A 20,901-nucleotide genomic window follows, 5' to 3' on the forward strand; every position below is an offset into this window, starting at 1 on the left:
ATAATACTGTTTCCCGCTTATGGATGACGCGGAAGTCGATGGTGGAAGGTCGATGGATATCCATTAATTCTCATTTTGGTCTGTTCACAGTCGGCACAGAGAAGAATTCGCTCTATGGTCCTACAGTCCGGTGCACCTGGAGCAGGTGCTGGCTCGCGCGCTGGTCGTGGTAGCAGCCAAGAAGGTGGTTCCCGCACCCGAAGAGATGGCAGTGCCACGTCTCAACAAGGTGGCACATCGACGCAACAGCATTCGCCTCAGCAGCAATCGAGCTCCTCGCCATCCAGCCAGCAACAACAACCACAAAATCAGTAACGTCACTGAAACTTACCTGACGCCAACCAACGCCTCACAGGATCCGTTTTATTCGCCGGGGTGGCCTCGTCGCTTTGACATTCTCTCGTCATGAGGCTACGTGCAACCTCCTTCTCGCGGGGCACGTATCCTTCGAGATTCTCACAGAGCGGCCGAGCGATGTGCAGAGAGCATGAAAGGCACACGCGAACGCTTTCTATCGAGATCAGAATAATCATGCAATAGGAGTCGATATTATTCTTCAAAATCATCCATTTGGTTCAGAACGGGTAAGAGAGAGAGAGAAAGAAAGAAAGTGAGAGAGAGTGAGGGAGAGTGAGAGAAGAAGGGGCTACGGTCGATGGCGTTTCTTTCTATTGTTATTATTCCTTTTGTTTGCATTTCTTTTTTTTTTCTTTTTAATTCGCGCAAGTACACCAAAGAGTGGGCGCGTACTTTTCGCGATTTTTCGATACCGTAGAGAACACGCGCAGCGTACCTTTTTAGATGGGTTTTGTAGCGGAACGCCAAAAAAAAAAAATTATCATTGTTGTCTCATCGCCATCGATCGTGACCTAGCGTCTGCGTCGCAACGAGTTTCGCAGCTCGAAGTTATAGAAAGGCTAATAAAAGCGACGCAAATACCGCGTGTGGAACCAGTTGGAAGTGCACGTCATCTAACGAAAACGTGTCACGCGAGACGAGGTGAGAGAAAAAGTTTCGGTACCTGTCCGTGCAGAGCAGAGACAACGCTAGAAATTCCATTCTCCTTCGAAGCGACATAGCCATTCACCCAACCGTGCACAACATCATACACGCATACCACACGCACACATCGTTTTCTCACCTCTTCTACGCGCGAACGCGTGCGTTTTCGTTGCGAGTTCGGTCATTCGGGGTTGAAGCGACGGGTGATAATTCGAACGAATCGATTTCGCAGCGTTAAACGAAACCACCTCGTCGATGAAACAGGATACATAATACGATGATAAGAAAAAAAAAAAGCATACACAACCTTATTACCTCATTCATTATGGTTAAAGATTTAAATATGATAAAGAAAAGTGAAACGAGAGAAAGGATAAAAACCAACTAATCTAAAAAAAAAAAAGAAAGAAGTCTACCTAATATTAAAGTTATAATAATATACAGAGAGGTTAAGTAACGATTACACATTACGTTATACATGTTACTACTACTGCTAATTAACTACTACTTACTTCTGCTAAGTACTACAGAGAAAAGGCGGTTTTTTTTCGTTTTTTTTTTCTTTCTTAAAAAAAGGAAAAAGAAAAGAACTACTACTCTAGGTACAGTTTTTTATACCACACAACTCAGAGACATTTAAAAAAAAAAAAACAAAAAACAAAAAAAGCTTAAAAAAAAAAACGAAACAAACGGGACTTAAATCGAAAGAATGTGAGCGAAACGTGACTCACGTTCTACAGTTTTAGACGTATAAGCCAGGAAGTTTCTGAAGCGGATGGGCTCTTCGGCCCCCGCGGTTCCCGCCTGTGCCCCTCTCAGCACCCGTAATACCAAAGAAGCGATTATGAGTTTTTTTCGTATTAGTGAAGTGAAATAATGCGCGACACGCGCGCAACGTCGTCGTGCGCGCTGTACTCGCCTCAAGTTCCTTGCAAGAGCCAACAAGTGAGAGGGGTCAGAGACACACACGCGTCTGCGGGGAGAATCGACGAGTGGTTATTGACGTCGGACACACGACAGGATGGAAATGAAGGAAACCGACGAGAAACGTCATCGGATCGCGTTTGGCGAGAGAAATAAAAAAAAAAAAAAAAGAAACGAAGCGATCAGATAGGAGAGAAGATGGTGTTAGAAAGAGAAAGAGAGGAGGAAGGGAATCAGACGTTGAAAGAATACGGAATTCGCACGCGAAACGGCCGCGCTGTTGTTTCGTGCTACGAGAAGGATGTTAGAGAGAGAATGAAAAAGCGACCGTTGGCACGCACGAGGAAGCGAGAAGCCGCGAGCGAAGAGGGGGGGACAAGAGACGTAAGTGAGAGAGAGAAAGAGAGGGGGAAGAAAAAAAAAGGAACGAAAAGGAAGCAAAACCACAAAACTTTTTCAGGGATTTTTACTTTACCATGGATGTAATAATGTGTGAGTGTGCGTGTGTTGAATAATACTATTAATTGATAAGTGATTAATTACTGATTAGGCGTATATACGGCAAGGGAAGATTTTTAGGCTTATCGAGGAAAGGAACACGAAAAAAGAATAAAAGTGTTTTTTTTTTTCTTTTTTTTTTTTTTTTTTTTTAAAGGGGAAGAGCGATTCTTCGACGAGGATACAAATTTCCGTATCTTCGCCGCTCTTCGCCTCGTGGTGCGCGAGCACGCGGATCGCCAGCGAGTTGACGACTTTAAAGAAAAGAAAAAAATAACGCGAATAACTCCGTTGTCCTCTGGACTTTGTAAATTCTCTGTAATTTCTGTTTCTTCCCCGTTCTTCTTTTCGTTTCCTCCTAATTATACACATTGTAGTCGTAAAGAGTTTAGGGGTAGCTAAATTCGTCGACAGAAACTCGCAGCGATGTTGCGACTCCAGCCCACGGCGCGCGTTTCCAATCGATCACGATCATTCCGAGCGACACGAGTATTCGAGGAATTGATCTTTAAAAAGAAAAAAAAAAAAAAACACGCGGAACACTCGTGACCGATTGCGCGCGACTCGTAACTCTTAAGTTCTGATCTATGGGAGACACGAGAAAACTACGAGGATACGAATAGAGTTCGCGCGTGCAACGTACGGGCAGGAAAGCGTTTTTTCAATCGAAACGGAAAGATCGATCGCGTAAGAGATGTTAAAGAGGAAGAGGAAAAAAAAATATGGAGACTAAATGGTTCGGGACTTGAGTAGAGAGGATGGATTTTACACGATTATGGGACTTGGGAGTCGAAAAAATCTCACCGAACGTGGCTGTTTGTGGCCGCGTTCCCGGTGATCTATCAATGCGACCAAAAAGAAGCGAAAAATTAACGGACTGACGAGACGCGCGATAACACGCCACGATGATCGTTCGCGAGATCGAGCAACTTCCATTTGTACATCTTCGACGATCGAAATTAATTTCGCGAACGATCGTGGCGAGTCGTCGACGCTCAACTTTAGCACGCTGAAATCTCCATTTCGGGATTCGGTGTTCAATTTCACGGCATTCGGTATGCGTTTAGTACAAAAATACACGAGTTTAGAAAGCGGGTGGGAATGAATAAATCCAGTTTTGCGAGTGAAACGTGTAAGACAGGAGGGAAAGATATATCGCGTGTTACAGTTTTTTGTTTATCGAGGAAGTAAATCGAGAAGAGTGAGGAACAGAGCGAAGAGAAGGACTTCCGAAGTGCGCGCACGAAATATATCGATACCGGTAAAAAAAAAGGGATCGGGAGAATCGAAGAGGCGGAGTTGCAACTTTGTTCTCTCCAATGCCTTTTTCATTTTTTTTCGATAAGAAACGAGAGGGAAGTGCGAGTCCACGGAAGACGCGGATGAAAAGTGAAAAACACCCGGATTCGAGGCAAGAATGGAAAAACAAAAACGAATTTTTAAAAAAAAAAGAGAGAGAAATGGATAGTGATGGAAAAAGAAAAATAGACGGGAAAGAGGAACGACGCGAGAGAGTATAAAAAAATGGGATGGGAAAGATAAGAAAAGAAAAATGAATCTAAGAGTATAAGTTTATTTTTGATACATTGTTGGGGAGATCTAAGTGAATCTTTCTTTTTCAATTTTTTTTGTTAGATGTTTTTAATAACTTAATGAATTTTAACGATATTGAAAGCGAGGCGCGAGGATGGAAGGCGAAAAACAGTTTTTTAATAGAGATAAGAGATAAGAGAAACGCGGAGGACAAAAAAGAAAAAAACGATGAAGAAGCGAAGCGAAGTGTTTTTCGTGAAAAAAAAAAAAATGAAAAAGAAAAAAGAGTAATTAATTTAAAAGAGTAACGAATAAAAAAAAAATAAAAAAAATGATGTGAAGAGAGAGAGAGAGGATGATGTGAAAGATGATTTAAAGAGGACGGCGCGCAGCTTTTTGCGCTGTGCGCGTCTGTCGCTCGTCAGGGGGGAATAAAGGAGATTTTTAGTCGGATAAATTGTATAATATATTTAATATATTTGGAGGAAACGGCGGCGCTAGGTCCGCTCGGCGAGGACGTGATCTGCGATGGCGAGCGACAGGACGATCGGGCTCGCAGTTTTATGCGACGCGATTATTCGCCGTTGTCGCCGCCTGGAAAAGCCTTTCTCGCCCGCAGGCCTTCGCTTCCGTATTTATTTATCAAGCGTAAATATTTAATGAAAAAAAAAAAGGATGAATAACATTTGTAGAAATGAAAACGATGAAAGTGCCAAGGAACAAAAAACAATATGCACACATAAAAAGACCCTATAGCAAACCGGTAGCCATTTTCATAGAAAAAAAGAAAAAACGTAAACAAAGTAAACCACAGAGCCCCAAAAAAGTAAATAGATCACATCTCACGCACATAGTAAAGCAGATTTATACGCAAGGAGAGGAAACACGCTACAAAAGTCATCACCGTTTACAGAAAACAAAAAACTAAACAAAATTCGCTTCACCGTTACGAGAGAAATCATTTACGCTACTTCGAGATTCACTTGACGCTCCTTTTTCCTGAAAACGATCCACGCGACGCGTTGGACGGTAAATTGTTTTTTTCGGCCGAAAACAAATCAAAAAAGAAAAGAAAAGAATTTTTCACGCGAACGATCAGTCGCACGAAGAAACGCCAGAGAAGAAAGAAGGAGAATTAATATGGAAAACAGAGAAGCACGACGCGAGTACGAAATACAATCGCTCTTTTCACAGAATTTCGTTGTTATTGGGGGAAACAAAAAAAAACCGACTTCGATCCAACAACGAAAACCAACGCCCCCCTTTTCGGAATATCTCTTTGTATTTGTCTAAGTAAGAAAAAAAAAGGTAAAAAAAAATGTTAAAAAAAAAAATTTTTTTGAGAGTTCGCGATCCGTAAATCTGCCCCGCACGTGAATTTTTTCACACCTTTCGCTCGTTCATCGATCTTCGATTCATTTTTTTCGTCGCGCAAATTCTTGGAACGAAAATTTCAACGGTAACGAAGATGAGAAGAAAGAAGAACAAAAAGAAGAAGAAAAAAAATGAAATCCGGAGTCTCAATAGCATAGGACGAAAAAAGAAGTTTAAACTCGAGAAGCTCAAAGACACCCTCAAGACTTCATTACTCGCTCACAGTTAGTTCTTGCACTCCATCGCGAAAGAGAATTAAAAAATGGAAACACGAGGAAAAAGAAAATTTTCGGCATCGAAAACTAAACGCAAAAATGGAAACACGTAAAATGGATTTTTACAACCCTGTCAGAAAACGCAAACGCGAAAAAGAGAAGCACTGAAAAAAAAAAAATAAATAAAGAAGAAACGAGGCGAGAACTACCTTTTTTTCGGCTGGATATTCCTCAGCACAAGCACCTTCAATCGCCAAGAATGGAGAGAATGGAAAAAGATTGAGAGATTTGAAGAGAATGTGGCAAGCTCGCTCGCACGCTCGGGAGAATGTACAAATCAAACAAGGTAACAAAAAATGAAAAAATGAAGATTAAATAGAAATTATTAATATAATAATAACTTAATTGAAGAGAGAAGATTTTTAACGTTATAAATTATTATGCGCGCGAATTAAGAAGGGCGAGGAGTAACTTAATCTACTTGGGTAAGGAATACCAACAAAACAAATGTACAAAATCGATTTATCGCTAAATCTAAATGTTAGTATTCTAGAATATTTTACCGTGAGAAAATCGTGCTTATCGATTAGAATTGAGGAAATTAAAGTAAGCTCGGCGCTTAAGTTTAAGATTACGCATGTATCCCGCGGAACGAGGAGAGAGAGTGAGAGAGTGACATTTAAAAAAAAAAAAAAAAGAAAAAAAAAGAAAAGATCGTATTTCGAGCATCGGATTTCAAAAAAAAAGCAAAAACAACCGCCGACAATGGAATGGAAAAAACAATCTTTCTTATCGAAGTAACGAGACGTGCGTAACTTCAACTATCGTTCAAGCCTCGACGAAACGAAGAAAGGGGAGATAAAAAAAAAAAAAATAGAAAGCTTCTTTCTTTTTTTACGAACGTCCAAATATCGTCGACGTATCTCCGACGACTGTTGTTAAGCTTTATCAACATTTTTATCACGTACTTCGTACCAAACCGTTTATATAAGATAGCGTGAGTCTTTTGTACGTTTTTTACGGAACATTTTTCGAAACGCTCTTCTTACCACGATAAAAAAAACAATCGTAGAATAACAGGATGACCTCTTGGAAGAACCGAGCACGAACAATTCGCAGGAGAAGAGAGATCGTTACGACGATGGACGGAAAAGGACGTCGCGGTAAGAAAGAGGCACACAGGATGCAAACTCAAAACGATAATCGCTGAAATTGAAAGGGAATAAGGATATACACGCGTCTAACGCGTAACAGCTACGCGATTCGCGGCAAAACTAATTTCGATGGGTAAACAAAAAGAGAAAAAAAAAAATGAAAGGAAAAAATGGCAAAAATGGAGAAGGTAAAAAAAGGAAAACTAACTCCGGACAAGACGAAGACACAGATATACCAGCGGCCGTCTCACGACGAGGCGGTCCTAGACAAAAAGAAAAATCTTCCATTTCCGCACACGATTGTAGATGATTCAGAGACGTCTCTCTTACAGTTCGATCAACCACGGTTAGGATCAGCATATCCGCTCGACGCGAACGAACGTTGGCGAAATGATAAATAAAAGAAAAAAAAACCACTCACGCACACACACACGCGCGCATGTGCGCGCGTAACGCGTTCTCGATCGACGAGAACGGTTGGTCTTACACACTCACACACACACACACACACACACGCACGCACGCACGCACGCACGCTGTATATTCCGGCGAAACTTGGAAAAAAAAACAAATTGAAGGAGTTCCCCGCCCCCCGGAGGATCCCAAGAGAAATTTGTCATCGGCCCCTAAAAACCGTCGAGTTCGACGAGGACTTGCCGCCAGATGGAAACGTTCGTAAACGTCGTTTCGCGAATCCGCCAAGTCGGAAACGATCGTACAGAGCTCAGTCTTTCCAGTTTTGCTTTTCGTACGCTTCACCGTCGTCAAATGTCTACGTAACAACGTACCATCTTATCAAACCCGTCTTAACGAGCAAAGCAAGAAATCATTCTCTTTGCGGGCACCGTTCAAGGAAAGAAAAAGAAAACTTCATTACACACACACATACACACACACACACACACACACATATACATCGCCGTTCACCGACGAAAAAGAAAAATATCAGGGGTGGTTCGGGAAAGGATCGTGCCGACGCGATCGGTTCGATTCGTTATCGATCTACACGATCCTGTACACTGTAAGCATATATAAATATATATATTATATAAATATATTATATATATTCGCGGACGATTCCGTGGATCGTCACGCGCGGAAACTTAACAATAGCGAAACGATGGATTATACGAAGCGGCAACCCGTTGTCGCGAACCCACTCAGCAGGTTAACAGCACTTCTTTTTTCTTTATTAATATTTAATAGTGATAAATGAATAGCAAATAGTGGTAAGGGATAATAATTATCGGAGACGATCGAAGCATTAATCGTTGCGCGTCGTATCAGGACGCGGCGACGATTACTATTTCCGTCGTTCGCGGAGATGATAAGAGATCGCGCGCGTATTTAGAGCAGGTAAAGAAAGAGAGCATACACCGACAAACGAAGGGTGGTAGATTATTTTGGGCTTTAGTATTAGTGTTTCGAGATAGGCGAAGCATCGCGATCAGACCGTCAGCGAGGGGGAGACTGATATATAAGGTTTCGCGCGATTTCTCGTTCCTCGCGGGATCGTTCGCGGCGTGGCTCCAGGATGCATCGTCGACTGGCATCGAACCGACACCTGGGAACCGTCGCGACCCGCGGAAACGAAAAAACGCGCGGAAACGCGAGGCGTCGACCGGCCTTAAAAATTCTCATCCAAACGAAACTGTTAAATTTATTACAATATTTATTTTAACGCAGAAAAATTTCGATTCCAAACACGCCCGATAAATGGAAGTTCCGTAGCTTCGGTACCGGAAGTCGTCGACGTCTCGCGAGATCGAAATCACGGGGGCTGAAATTCATATTCTTGATCGAGGGAAACGGTTCTGAACCGAGTACGCGGCGGTAAACGAGGGCCTTATTGTATACAGTTGGGCATTGTTAGTGTGACAGGTTCAAGTGATATAGCTAAACAGATAATATATCGGATAAGCTTAGGGCGTGGTGCGTCGGCGGACGATAGCGGAACGCGAACGGGCGAGAATGTGTGCGAACGTGGATCGAGCGAAAGAAAGGAAGCGTGTTTTGGTGAATGTCGGACGAGAAACGAAACATAATCTAATCGTAAGGTGATTCTAAGCAGAGTTAGGAAGCTAGAGTGAGAGACAGATTAAGGCGAAGAAAAACAAAATGAGAGCGAGAGAAAGAGACGGAGACGCGTTATGACGGAGTCTTAATATATTATCTATTATTATCCTATTGTTGCCAATAATGGGCATTATGAGAAAACCGCGCGGGTATGTAAGTTATTCTCGACACTGCATTTACACTCCCCGAAAACCCCAAACCCCTCCCCCCAAAGGATGTTGTATACATATAGTAATACATATATACACTATACACTTGTTGTACATAGATATATATTATATGTAAAGCTTAAACTTATTAACGAAACAGATTAGTCGATGTGCACCGGATTATAGAAGACGCAAAACCCGTGAAAATAGAGCCGTTCGTCGCGTATGCGTGAAAAGAGCGAATGAAGTGTTCCTTGTTTAGGTGCGCGAAGCAGTTTCCTTTTTCTTTTCTTTCTTTTTTTTTCTGTCTTTTTATATTTGTTTTTTTTTTTAAATAGAAAATGTTTATAGTAGGAAAAGCGTCGTTCTCGTCTCGTACTTCGCCACATTTATATATAGAACGAGCAGTCGTATACGTACACTTTGTTTCAACATCGACGATTCCGTGGATACGAGAACCGAGGCGGGATAACTCGAGTCGATCTTCGAATTTTGTCAGACACGCGAACGATGCACGCTCGTTGAGAGATTCCAGATGAGATTCGTGTTTCTCACGCGCACACACAAGCACACATACACACTGCCAGAACGAGACGCGAACGACGGCGTCCCGCGCGACGCTCTAAATGAAGAAAAGAAAAGAAAAGGGGGAGAAAAAAAAGAAAGAAAGAAAAACGGATAGTCGTAAAACGTCGCGGTTGCGTCGAGAGCCTCGGTGTGCTGTCATATCAGTGCTCTCTCCTTGATCGAACGTACAAATCGACGGAAACCATCGCCGGAGATAGCACACGACCCCGGTCGCGAGTCGAGACACGAAATATGAGTAATACTAAAACCCAAAATAGCCGTTTCCGGGAGTTCGGCCAATCGAGAGGAATGTTGGTTGTCTACGCACGCGGGAAAGTGAAAGGCGAGGCACGTGTTTGAGAGGAGAAAGAAATAAGGGATGATCGACGGCGGAAGAGAGATTCTTTTCGTTCATTCGCTACCTCATACAAGTTACGCACCGTGTTTCAAGGGACGACGCGAGCAGAGAGGAAGGGAACAAAAAAAAAAGAGAAAAAAGAGCGATGCTGCGAGGCACGCGCGCAAAAAAAAAAAGGAAAGAAACAACAAGAGTTGGTACACGCAGAGTCGTTCGCGTCGTCCATTTTTGTCCTCGGGAACAGTTTTGTCGGGGGTAGAACCGTTTCAATGCCACGGGAACCCACGATGCGTCGTTTTAGGAAATAAGTAATTATTCGCTGATACTGTAATAAGCTCGATTTTAATTATTTTTTTTTTTTTTTTTTTTTATTTGGTTGTCCTTTATCGCACCGTTGACTCGTTAGTTTCGCGTTCCTTTGTTGGCGCGATTTTATTTAATTGTAACAGATATATTTACGCACGTTCTTCGTTTTCCTGTTCGGTTTACACGTTTATTTCGCACGACCGACCGTCGTGAATGTCGTTAACCCCCCGTTCGCATATATTTCCCCCCATCGATTCATTTTGTTTTATCACACGCGGGACACACGTACACGGACAATCGAGAGACTCTCTGTCTCCGAAAAATTCCAATAGACGCGAGAGAGACCAAGGCAGTTGAAATCGAATCGATTTTTCGATCGACGCCCACGCACCGGATCCGTTCATTATTTTCGCGACAGATCACGGGCAAACGGAACAGACGTTTTGGGTCGGGTCAACATTCGCGACAGGAAGTCGACACGCGCGTTGTACATACTTTTTTGTACGCATATATAACCCGTGCATAGATATATAGGATCGCGAGCACCGAGTCGAGATGGCGTCCGTTCGTCGACGAAACAACGCGGGACCAGCAGGTGATCGCGGGACCACGTTTAACCGACACAACTTGTGAAAGAGACTATCAATTCTTAGATTACTTGGCGACGTCGCTGGCACGCGTCGGTGGAGCGGTCGACGGGTTCAAACTTCTATTTTTTTCGCAGCCCCCGGGACTCGTTCGACTCGGTGCTCGATCGTGGAACGACGATAGATTGGAGTAGTTCCAACTGGTATCAGGAACAGCTACAGGAATGAAGAGAACGAAGGAAAGTGCACACGCCGTCGAGGATCGATCTTCTCGCGACGATGTTTGAGAAAAAGCGGAGGATCGGGAGAGGAAGTGTGGATCATCGATCGATAAGGGACCGTTGGTACTCGCGTGCAACGATCTCGTGAATCAGTGACGGATTCCAATAAGGACTTCCACGGCTGGGGAAAAATTCTAAATACACAAGCATTCTCCTTCGGATTGCTCTGCAGCCAGAACCGATGAATCCGGACTCCACATGTCGAAGACTAAGCGAGCTTGGTCCGCCGTAGTTCTCTGCTCGCGAAAGAGAGACGAATTGTTTTTTTTGTTTTCAATCTAGAAACGAAGAAAGAAAGAAACGATTTATATATAGTAGTTGTCGAAACGGTGCCACGAAACACTCGAACGCAAAAGAACGTGCTGTAAGAGAACGAGTAACGCGCACGATCGAACTTTGAAGGACTGACGACAAGCTGGACGGACCATGCGGATAAAATAGAGCCGATACTGATTATCGAATCATCATCGTCACACCGTCATCATCATCGTCATCATCAGTTCGACAGCTTTCGTTTTATATTGTATAGTCTATACGTTAGAGCATAGAGAGGATAACAACGGGATTAAATCGAGAAAAGAAACGAAGAAAAAGAAGTAGGTACGACCCTGAGCACAGCGCCAGGGCGACCGCAAACGCTTTTAACCCCATCACCGATATATCACACGCATCAAGCTCAAGAGAAAGAGAAACGAATATATCTACGCATACCGCAACACACACACACGCATGCTATATATACACATACATTATATATAAATATATAAATATACATTATTATACGCACGCCGAGGATAGTATGGGATTAATCGTGGAAACGTAGAGAGAGAGAGAGAGTGATAGAGAGAGGAAAATAACAATGAATAACGTGGGACGTTTAACGAAGGACGAGTGAAAAAAGAAAAAAAAGTGAAAAGATGGGAAACTGACATCCACATTACGTACGATGGTTGCACGCATAACGGACTTAATAATAATTAAATAATCACGCAACGGAAAAGAAAATAGAACGGCACGACGCCGTTTGCGCGAACCAGTCGCCGCAAAAGTAAGTAAACACGATTAAATATTCGCAGACGATTTTGAGAGAAGGACGACGAATTAATGGGAATGCAAAACATATAAATGTCGATCATAATATGCAAGAAAAAACAAGCGAACAAGATGTTACTTGGATGATAACACGTGCTTGAATGGAAAACACTTATTTCTTGAATAAATAATAAATATAGAGGTTGCGCATTGCCGACGGAGACAACCTCCGCGCTTGCATTTGCTTCGCACTCGCTACGTTGGGTATAATTTTTTTTTTTTTTTTTTAATTTTTTTAATTTTTGCGCTACCGCGGGGCTCGTCCACCTTCGTCACTCCGACCGTCTCGATCTATATCACGGGGTTCGATCATTGACTGGCGTCGAGTAGGAGGGATAAAAAAAAACGAAGAAAAAGGCAAAAGGATAATGGAAACCGACAGGAAAATCGGTTTCACAAAATTGCGCACGATTATCAAAAGGACGAGGCGTGACGAAGGCCAGCCCCATGATTACGATAATTTCACCGTAATTAATTCATTTTTTGTCTACTTTAGTTTATTTTAATTGCTACTATTCTACTATAAAAAAAAAAAAACTTCTACTATATAATCGCTTACCACTATCAAATACTTTACTACTATTACTACTATACGATTACTACTACACTACTACTATTACTACTATCTATTACTACTACTACCGCTATATAATTTTTGTGTCTTCGATGATTTGATGATTTCTTTTTTTTTTTTTTTTTGCTACTTTCGCGAATTCCGTATAAGATGCACAAAACGACTAAAAAAAAAAAAAGTAAAAATAAAAACTCGTTCTTTTTTCTTGGTCCGAGGAACTCGTATTCCGGGTGATAGTTACCAGAGTAAAGATTTCATACTGTTTTGTTTTGTTTTATTTTTTTTTTTCTCCATTTGGATCACTCCACGAGGCCTAGTGTGTTTTCTTTTTGTTTACTTTTTTTTTTTTTTTTTTAAATTCGAAAAACTGGAAGGGATACATGTTACTCGAATGGAACGTAGAATGATCGCTGGTACTATTGGTTTGGCGACGGACGAGAACAAAAGGAGGGAACGGATTAATAAGATATGGCGTATAATAATAATCATGATAGTAATAATAACGATAATTCTAATGATAATTAACTAATCGCAAGTATGAAATTGACACAGTGGTAGAAACCGCGAACGCGCGCTCCAAACATCGCGATGGCACTAAAAGCAGATCGAGGGAGGGGAGGGGGGGCGAAACGGAAGTAAAAACGAAAAAAAAAATACAAAAAAAAAACAGAAGGAAGTACGACGGGGATTTTTCTCGATCGTGGAGTTAAACGCGCGTTTCCTCCTTCCGGTTTTCTACCGAACGATTATAATAATCGCTCTTTCCGCATCAACTTGCAAAAATTTTGTGCGTCGTCGCGTTTCAGTTCTTTTCCTCGGGATTTCGATGTTGTTCTATGTTTTGTCATTATTATTATTGGCTATTAATTTTTTTTTTTTTTAAACTCCATTTTTTTCCTGGAATTTCTTTTACTATTATTGCCTTTGGTAGAATTGATAAATTCTTTATTATAATCTTTTTTTTTTTTCTTTTTTTGTAATTGGTTGAATCGCTGACTTTTTTTTCAAACTTCACCCTCGCACACACATACACACACGTACGTACATACATGCATACATTACACGCATATGGCGCATAAAGCTTTTCGATCGAAAGGGAAAGAAGAAAAAATTTATGGTGTTTTTAGTGGATAATATTTAAAGTTTAAACTACATACTATATGGATAATCATTAAGTACACAAAGCATAGAGGTTAAAGTACATAGGCATGTAAGGCAGGAAAAAAAAATATTATTTAGCGGGCCGCTTCCCTCCAGACGCTAAATTGCTGCTTGGAAAGTTTTTCGCTGGCTCAGGAAAAAGGAGAAATCGTGCATCGTTAATTTTCTCGACTTTCGGAAATTCACGTCTAGGCGTTCGTTCGGCGTACAAAAAGGAGAATCGTACAAAATTTTGATGAAATTATCGTCGTTTGGAAATTTACGCAAAAATGAAAGGGGGAAAGAAAATAATTAAAAGAAGAAGAAAGCTGCGTTTCTCGTTTCTCTCCTGGAGGGAGAGCACCCGCTAAAGCGTTTGGTTTTAAAATTAGTAGATGAATGTGAGGAATTGCCCTGTATCATTTGAAAACGAAAGGAAGGACGAAGAAACCGATCGAAAACGAGAATCGGACAATTGTTCGATGATTAACGATAGAACGAGCGAACGAAAGAGGAGAAAAAGGCTATGGAATAGGAAAGAGGAAAGAAACGAAGAGAGAGGCCGTGCGTGTAAACGGAATAGGCAAAATGGAAGCTGAAAGATATATTTCATTTTTCATGTGCACGTCATAGATCCACACGCGAACCGCAGTATCTTTTACCGAGTGAACAAAAAATCCGTCAGCACACCAGCACACTTGCATAAACGTATGCACATGCCTATACGAATATATAAATATATACATACACACCGGACGAATACGTATAAATAGAAGGAACCGTCGCGAATGCAGGAAAAAGAAAAACAAAAAAAAACCGGAAATAAATACGTAAGGGAAATGTGGAAGGGAAAGTGAACGAAGAAAGAGAAAGAGAAAGAGATCGATTCTCTCCGCCTGTAATAAGCGTTTAAGAGTTTATTAAACGAACCAGATTTACCATAGAAAGCTATATTATATACATATATATATAGATATTATATATATATATATCTACACCGTAATACGTCATATATATTTTGTCAGTTTTTTCTTTGTTTTTAAGCTATATAGTATCGCAGAGGAAAAAAGAGATAAAATAGATAGAGCGAGAAAAAGAAGGAGGATAGTTAATAACAGAGAGACACGACACGGATAGATGAATAGGAGGTAACACGTAAGGAAAGACGATTAACGAAGAGTAGAGAGAAACGAAGACGTAATTAATACGGAAACTGGATGGCATTTAATGGTACCTATTATTGAATAACGTATAGTAAGATTTTAAAAATGTTCGCAGAGTGTCCAACAGAGTCTTTCTCCGATCTTTTTCTCCGAATTAATAATCTTTTTTTTTTTTTTTTTTTTCTTATTTTTCTTAATAATAAACGCCGCTGTTGAACGATTACGCAGTACATTTTTACACGATCGACACGCGCCCGTCGTATTGACGAACGCGTGTCAATGTATCGATACAAATCATAAGTGCAATAGTTGTTACAATAGACACCACACGGGATTTTTAAGGGCGTAGCCGCGGCGGCGCGACGACGTCGCGGATATCAGGCGTCGATCGGTCGTCGTCGTTGTCCCCAAATCGTCGCGATTCTCTCGCATCGGATTTCACGGGACGCCGTTGTTCTGTTTACTTTTGCCGCTGCTATCGTGACCTGGTGTCGAACGATGCGAGATCTGGGCCTTATCGGGAAGCGTTTTCACTTCGGGGGACGCCGACGCGCGACGCCCACGCGACGATCGAGGGCCGTCGCGACGCGCCCCTACACAATACTACCTCGCAAATTTCAGAGCTACAAGCAGATACACACCGTACCTCAATTACACGCATATTAACGATAATAACGCAGAAATCTATCCAGTGACAGGAAATAATAAAAAAAAGAAACAGAGGAACAATAATTAAGCGATGAGAGGATTATAGAAGGGAACGTATTAAACAGAGAGGGATCACGAGACGATACGCCACGTTTCGGTTGCCGGAATAACATTTTCTTATTAGTTTTAGTCTTTTCCTATCGGAAATTTTGCCCACCATGATCCGCGAAATTTCACGGACGCAAAAAACGATATTCGACCACACACGACGCGCACGGAATTTCTAGTTCGATCGACGATCGACGCGCTTTTTTTTTTTATTTTTTTCTGCACCGTCGGCGTCGATCGTTTTCTTTTTTCCTGTTGGGATCTCTTTCGTTTCAGTTTCGAACGGTATATACGACGCGGACAAATTCTCGTGATCGTCGATCGATCGGATCGATCGCGTCACGGTTTCTTTTCTTTCGGAACCAAGTTTCGAGTTTCTTTCGTTCGTTTCGACGGCGAGACGTGGATGAGTTCGGGAAGCAACAATAATAGAGGGACGGATTGTTGGTTAAAAAAAAAAAGAAAGAGAGATAGAGAGAGAGTAACATATATAGTAATCGTAAGGAACATCGCAGACAGTTAATCGAGCAAAGCCCCCCAGAATCCCGACCCCCAGTCCCCTCCCCCTTTCATACACAATAGGAAATAGTTAAACGTGAAATAGTGATGATAAAACAATTATGAAATAGAATTATTGTGCTCGCGAGCTCTGTCGAAGGCAGACAGTCCTCGGCGTCGAGGCGATCGAACGGAGCTGCAATTTATTTTTCGCGTATTCGCTGGTCGATCCTCGACCTCGAGGGCTCTCCCTTCTGGATGTATATAGTGTGAAGTAGCTGGTGATTTCTGATTTATCGGCGATCCGTTTCCCCAGGCGTGGCTTCTTCGACGCGATCGTCGTTCGTCGTTGCACCATCCCGTCTTTCTTATCATAACCAGAGATTAGCGCGCGATGGTGTCTCGTAGGCCCGATCGGACACCGGAAGTCGCCTGGCGAACGGGGGGAAGCACCGTGTCGATGTCACGATGGGAACGTCTAGAGTTCATCTAGCGTAAAATTTCATCATCTTTTCGGTTACCCGTCGAACATCGAGACTGTATTTGCCAACGTTCGCCACGAATTGTTAACCGAGACGTGTCACTGCCAGATCCAAACGAGTCACAGCAAACAGCAATAAACGCGCTTCCGGGTTCTTCGAAGAGACGCGCAAACGTAAAGAATATAAGCATTGGCTGTGGAAATCGGCGAAAGATATTTTTTACGCGACAGACCGGAGAGGCGAACGGAAACGATCGGCGAGAGATCAGAAACAAACAGCCGTCAGAGCCGACAACCTGTTATATTTCGTCGCGTCGAATCGCTCGAGAGCGTCTCGAGAACCAAACAAGAACGAACGAGAGAGAGAGAGAAAGAAAGAGAGAGAGCGAGAGTGAGAGAGAAAGAAATTTATAGGAATCCCGAAAAAACTTGGGGATTTCTCGATACGCTCGAGACGAGTCTCGGGCTCGGTGGACGACGATTTGTTATTATGCCGAAATCTGTTAGTTTTTTGTCCTACATATTTAGCGTTAAAATAGAATGGGAATAGTAGAAATGCCGTTGTGTTGTTTTTTGTCTCTTTTTTTTTTTATATAAATGAAGAAGAAAAATGTAAAAGTAATAAATGGCCGACGATTTTTCATCATCATCAATCATCGCGGGTGAATTCGCGCCCGCGCCCGTTGAACGAAAGGTTTATCGAGGGATAACAAAAAAGAAACAAATGGAAACAAAAATGATACGTTAAAGGGAAATATATTCGATTATAGCGCGTGAACGAAAAACTAAAGAAAGATACAGGAAAGAATCGGGGCGAGGACCGCCCGATGTGCGCGCGCGTCTTTCTTTTTTTTTTCTAATTTTTGTAACGCTCACGCGCCCGTCCAGCGTCGTTTTCCTTTTCGGGGTGAGAATCGTGGCGCGAGCAGCCGTCTCTGTTCGCGCCTTCAAAATTTTTGACGAAAGAGTGGAGAAAAAAAAAATAAGAGAGGAGAAAAAAAATTTACCAATGAAAATTTTTGGCGAAAGTATGAATTTTTGGTCTCTGCCCTACTTTCGAAATGGAAAAAAGAAAAAACGAAAACGAGTTTCGATGTCCGCTTCCTTCCCTTCGTCCCTCAGCAAAATTTGTCGCTTTTGATTACTATTAAATACTACTACTACTACTACTATTACTACCAGTACTACTACTACTACTATTATTACTCTTATTATAATAATTATTACTATTAAGGAAAACACACAAGGGGAACGAAGAGCGAGAAAACGACGCGAAACGCGCGCGTGAGCGAGGATGCACCGTAATCCATCAGCGAGCGACACGGCTCGACGAAAACAATTCCTCACAAATAATTAAACGAAAAAAAATAATAATAATAATAAAACGTAAATAAATAAAGTAATATTATAGATGAGAGAGAAAGTGGGAGTAATGGTGAAAACGAGAAAAAACAAAACGAACGATAAACGCAGCGAGACAGATTTAAAATAATCGCAAATTTTTATTAACTGTGTAACTCTAATAAAAGTCTATTTGAATGTAAGCGCGTTAAACAAAAAAAAAAAAAAAAAAGATGAAAGAAGAAGCTATTAAGGAGAACAGTATATGAATATTATTATTGAAACGAGTGAACTAAAAGCAAAACGACAAAAAAAAAAGAAATATGAACGATAGCAAAAAAAAAGAAAACATTTTTCACGAGTAGATTTCGAGAAGGCAAAGAGGACTTTTTCTTGATTCGTTTTTTTTTTTTTTATTTTTGGTTCATTATTAATTTGTTCGATAAGGTGTACTATGCGTTTAGATGCTAACAGAAAAGAACGGGAATGCGAAAAATGATAGGTTTTCCGAGCTTGAACGTTTCATGCGAAGTCAGGGAAACAAAAGGTAAGGAGATGGAAAAAAAGAGCGAAGAGTAGCCAGTGCAAAGATCGTATTTTTATTGAACTCTTCGAACAAAGAAAAGGGAAAAGACAGAAACAACGATCGTCTGCATTTCAAAATTATTAAATTTTTTTTTTTTTTTTGTTTCATTTGCATGCAAATTTCCTTTTCGAGCGTCAGTTCCGACCAACGGTTCCTATGCTCCGAAAATAAGAATTTCCACGGGAAAAGAATCAACGCAAAACGAACGGTGCAACAGACTCGAGCATATTTCCATCTTTCTTTTTTTTTTTTTTTATTCCTATTTCCGTGTCATTCTTCATCCTACACGTACACATACCACACAGCCCAGGTTCTCCTAATCTTCGTTCGAACGAACCTCGAACGAGTCGGCTCTCCGATCGAGCGATACGAAAAAAATTTTCCATCGGTCATTTCCTCCCGAGTTCTTTTTTTTCCACATATTTTCCACTTTACCGCCGATACCTTTTCACCTTCCATCTGCAATTTCTTGTTTGTCTTCCCCTCATTTCCACCCTCGCACCCGCCCACTCCGTCAGCCACATCCGCAACCCCCCCGCTGCCTCTCTGTCTTTCTCCAGGCCCCGCGTAACGAAAATAAAAAAAAGCAGACCTCGCGAACAACAAGAAAAAAAAAAAAAAAGAAAATGCAGAAACGTGAAAAAATGTGAAACGAAAAATTCGCACTCAGAGCTATTTTTTTCCCCTCCGCGAAACGCCGTGTGACACAGTGGAGTGTGACAGGCTCTCTTATCATTATTCCGGGCAGCGAACAAGCAGAACAGTTGTGTTTCTTTCGGGTCCTGAACGTTTACATGCACACACACATCCACGCAGAACACACAGAAGACAATGAAAATAATAAGAAATCCACTTTATAATGAATTTACGTGTAACATTCAATTGAGGATTGTATGTAATTGTATATATATGAGTACAATGCAGTCCATGAGTTAAGATACATTCTCCTTTTTCTACCATGAAAACAAATAAATTATTCTAGTTAATAAAAAAAAAAAAAGAAAAAAAAACAAAAAAAAAAAGTATTGTGTGCGTTAGTGTCTTTTTTTTTCATTTAACGCCAATTATCCCGATGTCCAACGCGAAACGACGAGACTGCATTCGCCATCGCGGACGGCTACCTGTGTAAACGAGTGTTTTATTGTTGATGTGAAATAAACGTTTCAGAAATCCATAGGGAGTTTGCTGAAATATATAATCCGTACAAACGTGTCGCATTCGATCCGCGCACAGCTATCGATCGTTGCAGTCGTGTTTTCCAAAGTGGAGAGGAGAGAGGGGGGCGGAGGACCGAAAGAAAATACGTAATATAGAAAAATCACTCGAAGCTTAACGGCTGCTAAGATTGCGGAAATTCTGTTTCTTTTTAAAGAGGGGACACGCCTCTCGAAAACTTTGGAAACCACTGTGTCACGATTTTCTGTTTGCCTCGAGTCGCGATTGTTCACCATTTTATTTTAAGTCTCGTTTTCCCGTGGACTGTTGTAGTTCAGAAAAATCCGTTCATTCGAGAATGGTTAATTCATCCATTCGCGTAAATGATACCAATGCGTACATACACACACTGTTCCAAAATAATTGTAGAAACATACAAGTACATTATGCCGAAAGAGATTAGAACAATTCTAATTTACGGCTCTGACTTGTAGGATGGACTGCTTTAACCCTTAAGTGGACTCTCAATCTCGACTGAATTATTTTTCTTAATATTGATTTTTACCAAATTGATAAATAGAAATCAACTTTAAAGCATTTAAAAAATAATGAACTAATAGAAGATCACATATATTAAATAATTATTTAAACTTGCAGAGGACCCTAATAATTCACTTAAGCGTTAATAACACTTCAATGAACCTTTTACACGAAGACAGTTTCAATTTGATGGAAGCTCCCTGTTTTTCGTTTCGATAGTTCTAAATTGAACATTTTATAAACATTCAAACATTGACTCTACACAGTTCCATTATTAAACAAACATGCTATTATTTTGAACATAATTACAATCGGGATCGACATATAGAATTTAATTTTCGATCGTGATTTTAGCGAGAAACGATTATGCAGAAGCTACGCACGTCTTGGAAGAAGACAGTGAAGTAAGTAAACGTTTAAATTATTACTTTTTGGTTTCAGATTATTGTACAATTTCATAAATAGCTTAAATAGTATGTATTGTTTCCTTGATATTCGAGTCTAGATCAGGTCACTGTGGTAAGGATGACTACCGTTCATTTATCCGATCG

At 41.1% G+C, this 20,901-nt stretch overlaps 1 protein-coding gene across 3 annotated transcripts in view; it reads left to right on the forward strand.

The window, feature by feature from the left end:
• Window positions 1–18,113, forward strand: part of LOC143340636 (insulin-like growth factor 2 mRNA-binding protein 2) — an 88,359-nt gene extending 70,246 nt beyond the window's left edge. For 2 of the 3 annotated variants that reach the window (XM_076762822.1, XM_076762824.1), the window contains exon 7: window positions 91–18,113. In XM_076762822.1, the coding sequence (XP_076618937.1) occupies window positions 91–315 (225 nt within the window). In that variant the 3' untranslated portion in view covers window positions 316–18,113. The remainder of the gene's footprint in view (window positions 1–90) is intronic. The other variant, XR_013079470.1, reaches the window with a different exon arrangement.
• Window positions 18,114–20,901: the final 2,788 nt, after the last annotated feature.

Source organism: Colletes latitarsis, chromosome 3, assembly GCF_051014445.1.
Source record: "Colletes latitarsis isolate SP2378_abdomen chromosome 3, iyColLati1, whole genome shotgun sequence".
Classification (NCBI taxonomy): Eukaryota; Metazoa; Arthropoda; class Insecta; order Hymenoptera; family Colletidae; genus Colletes; species Colletes latitarsis.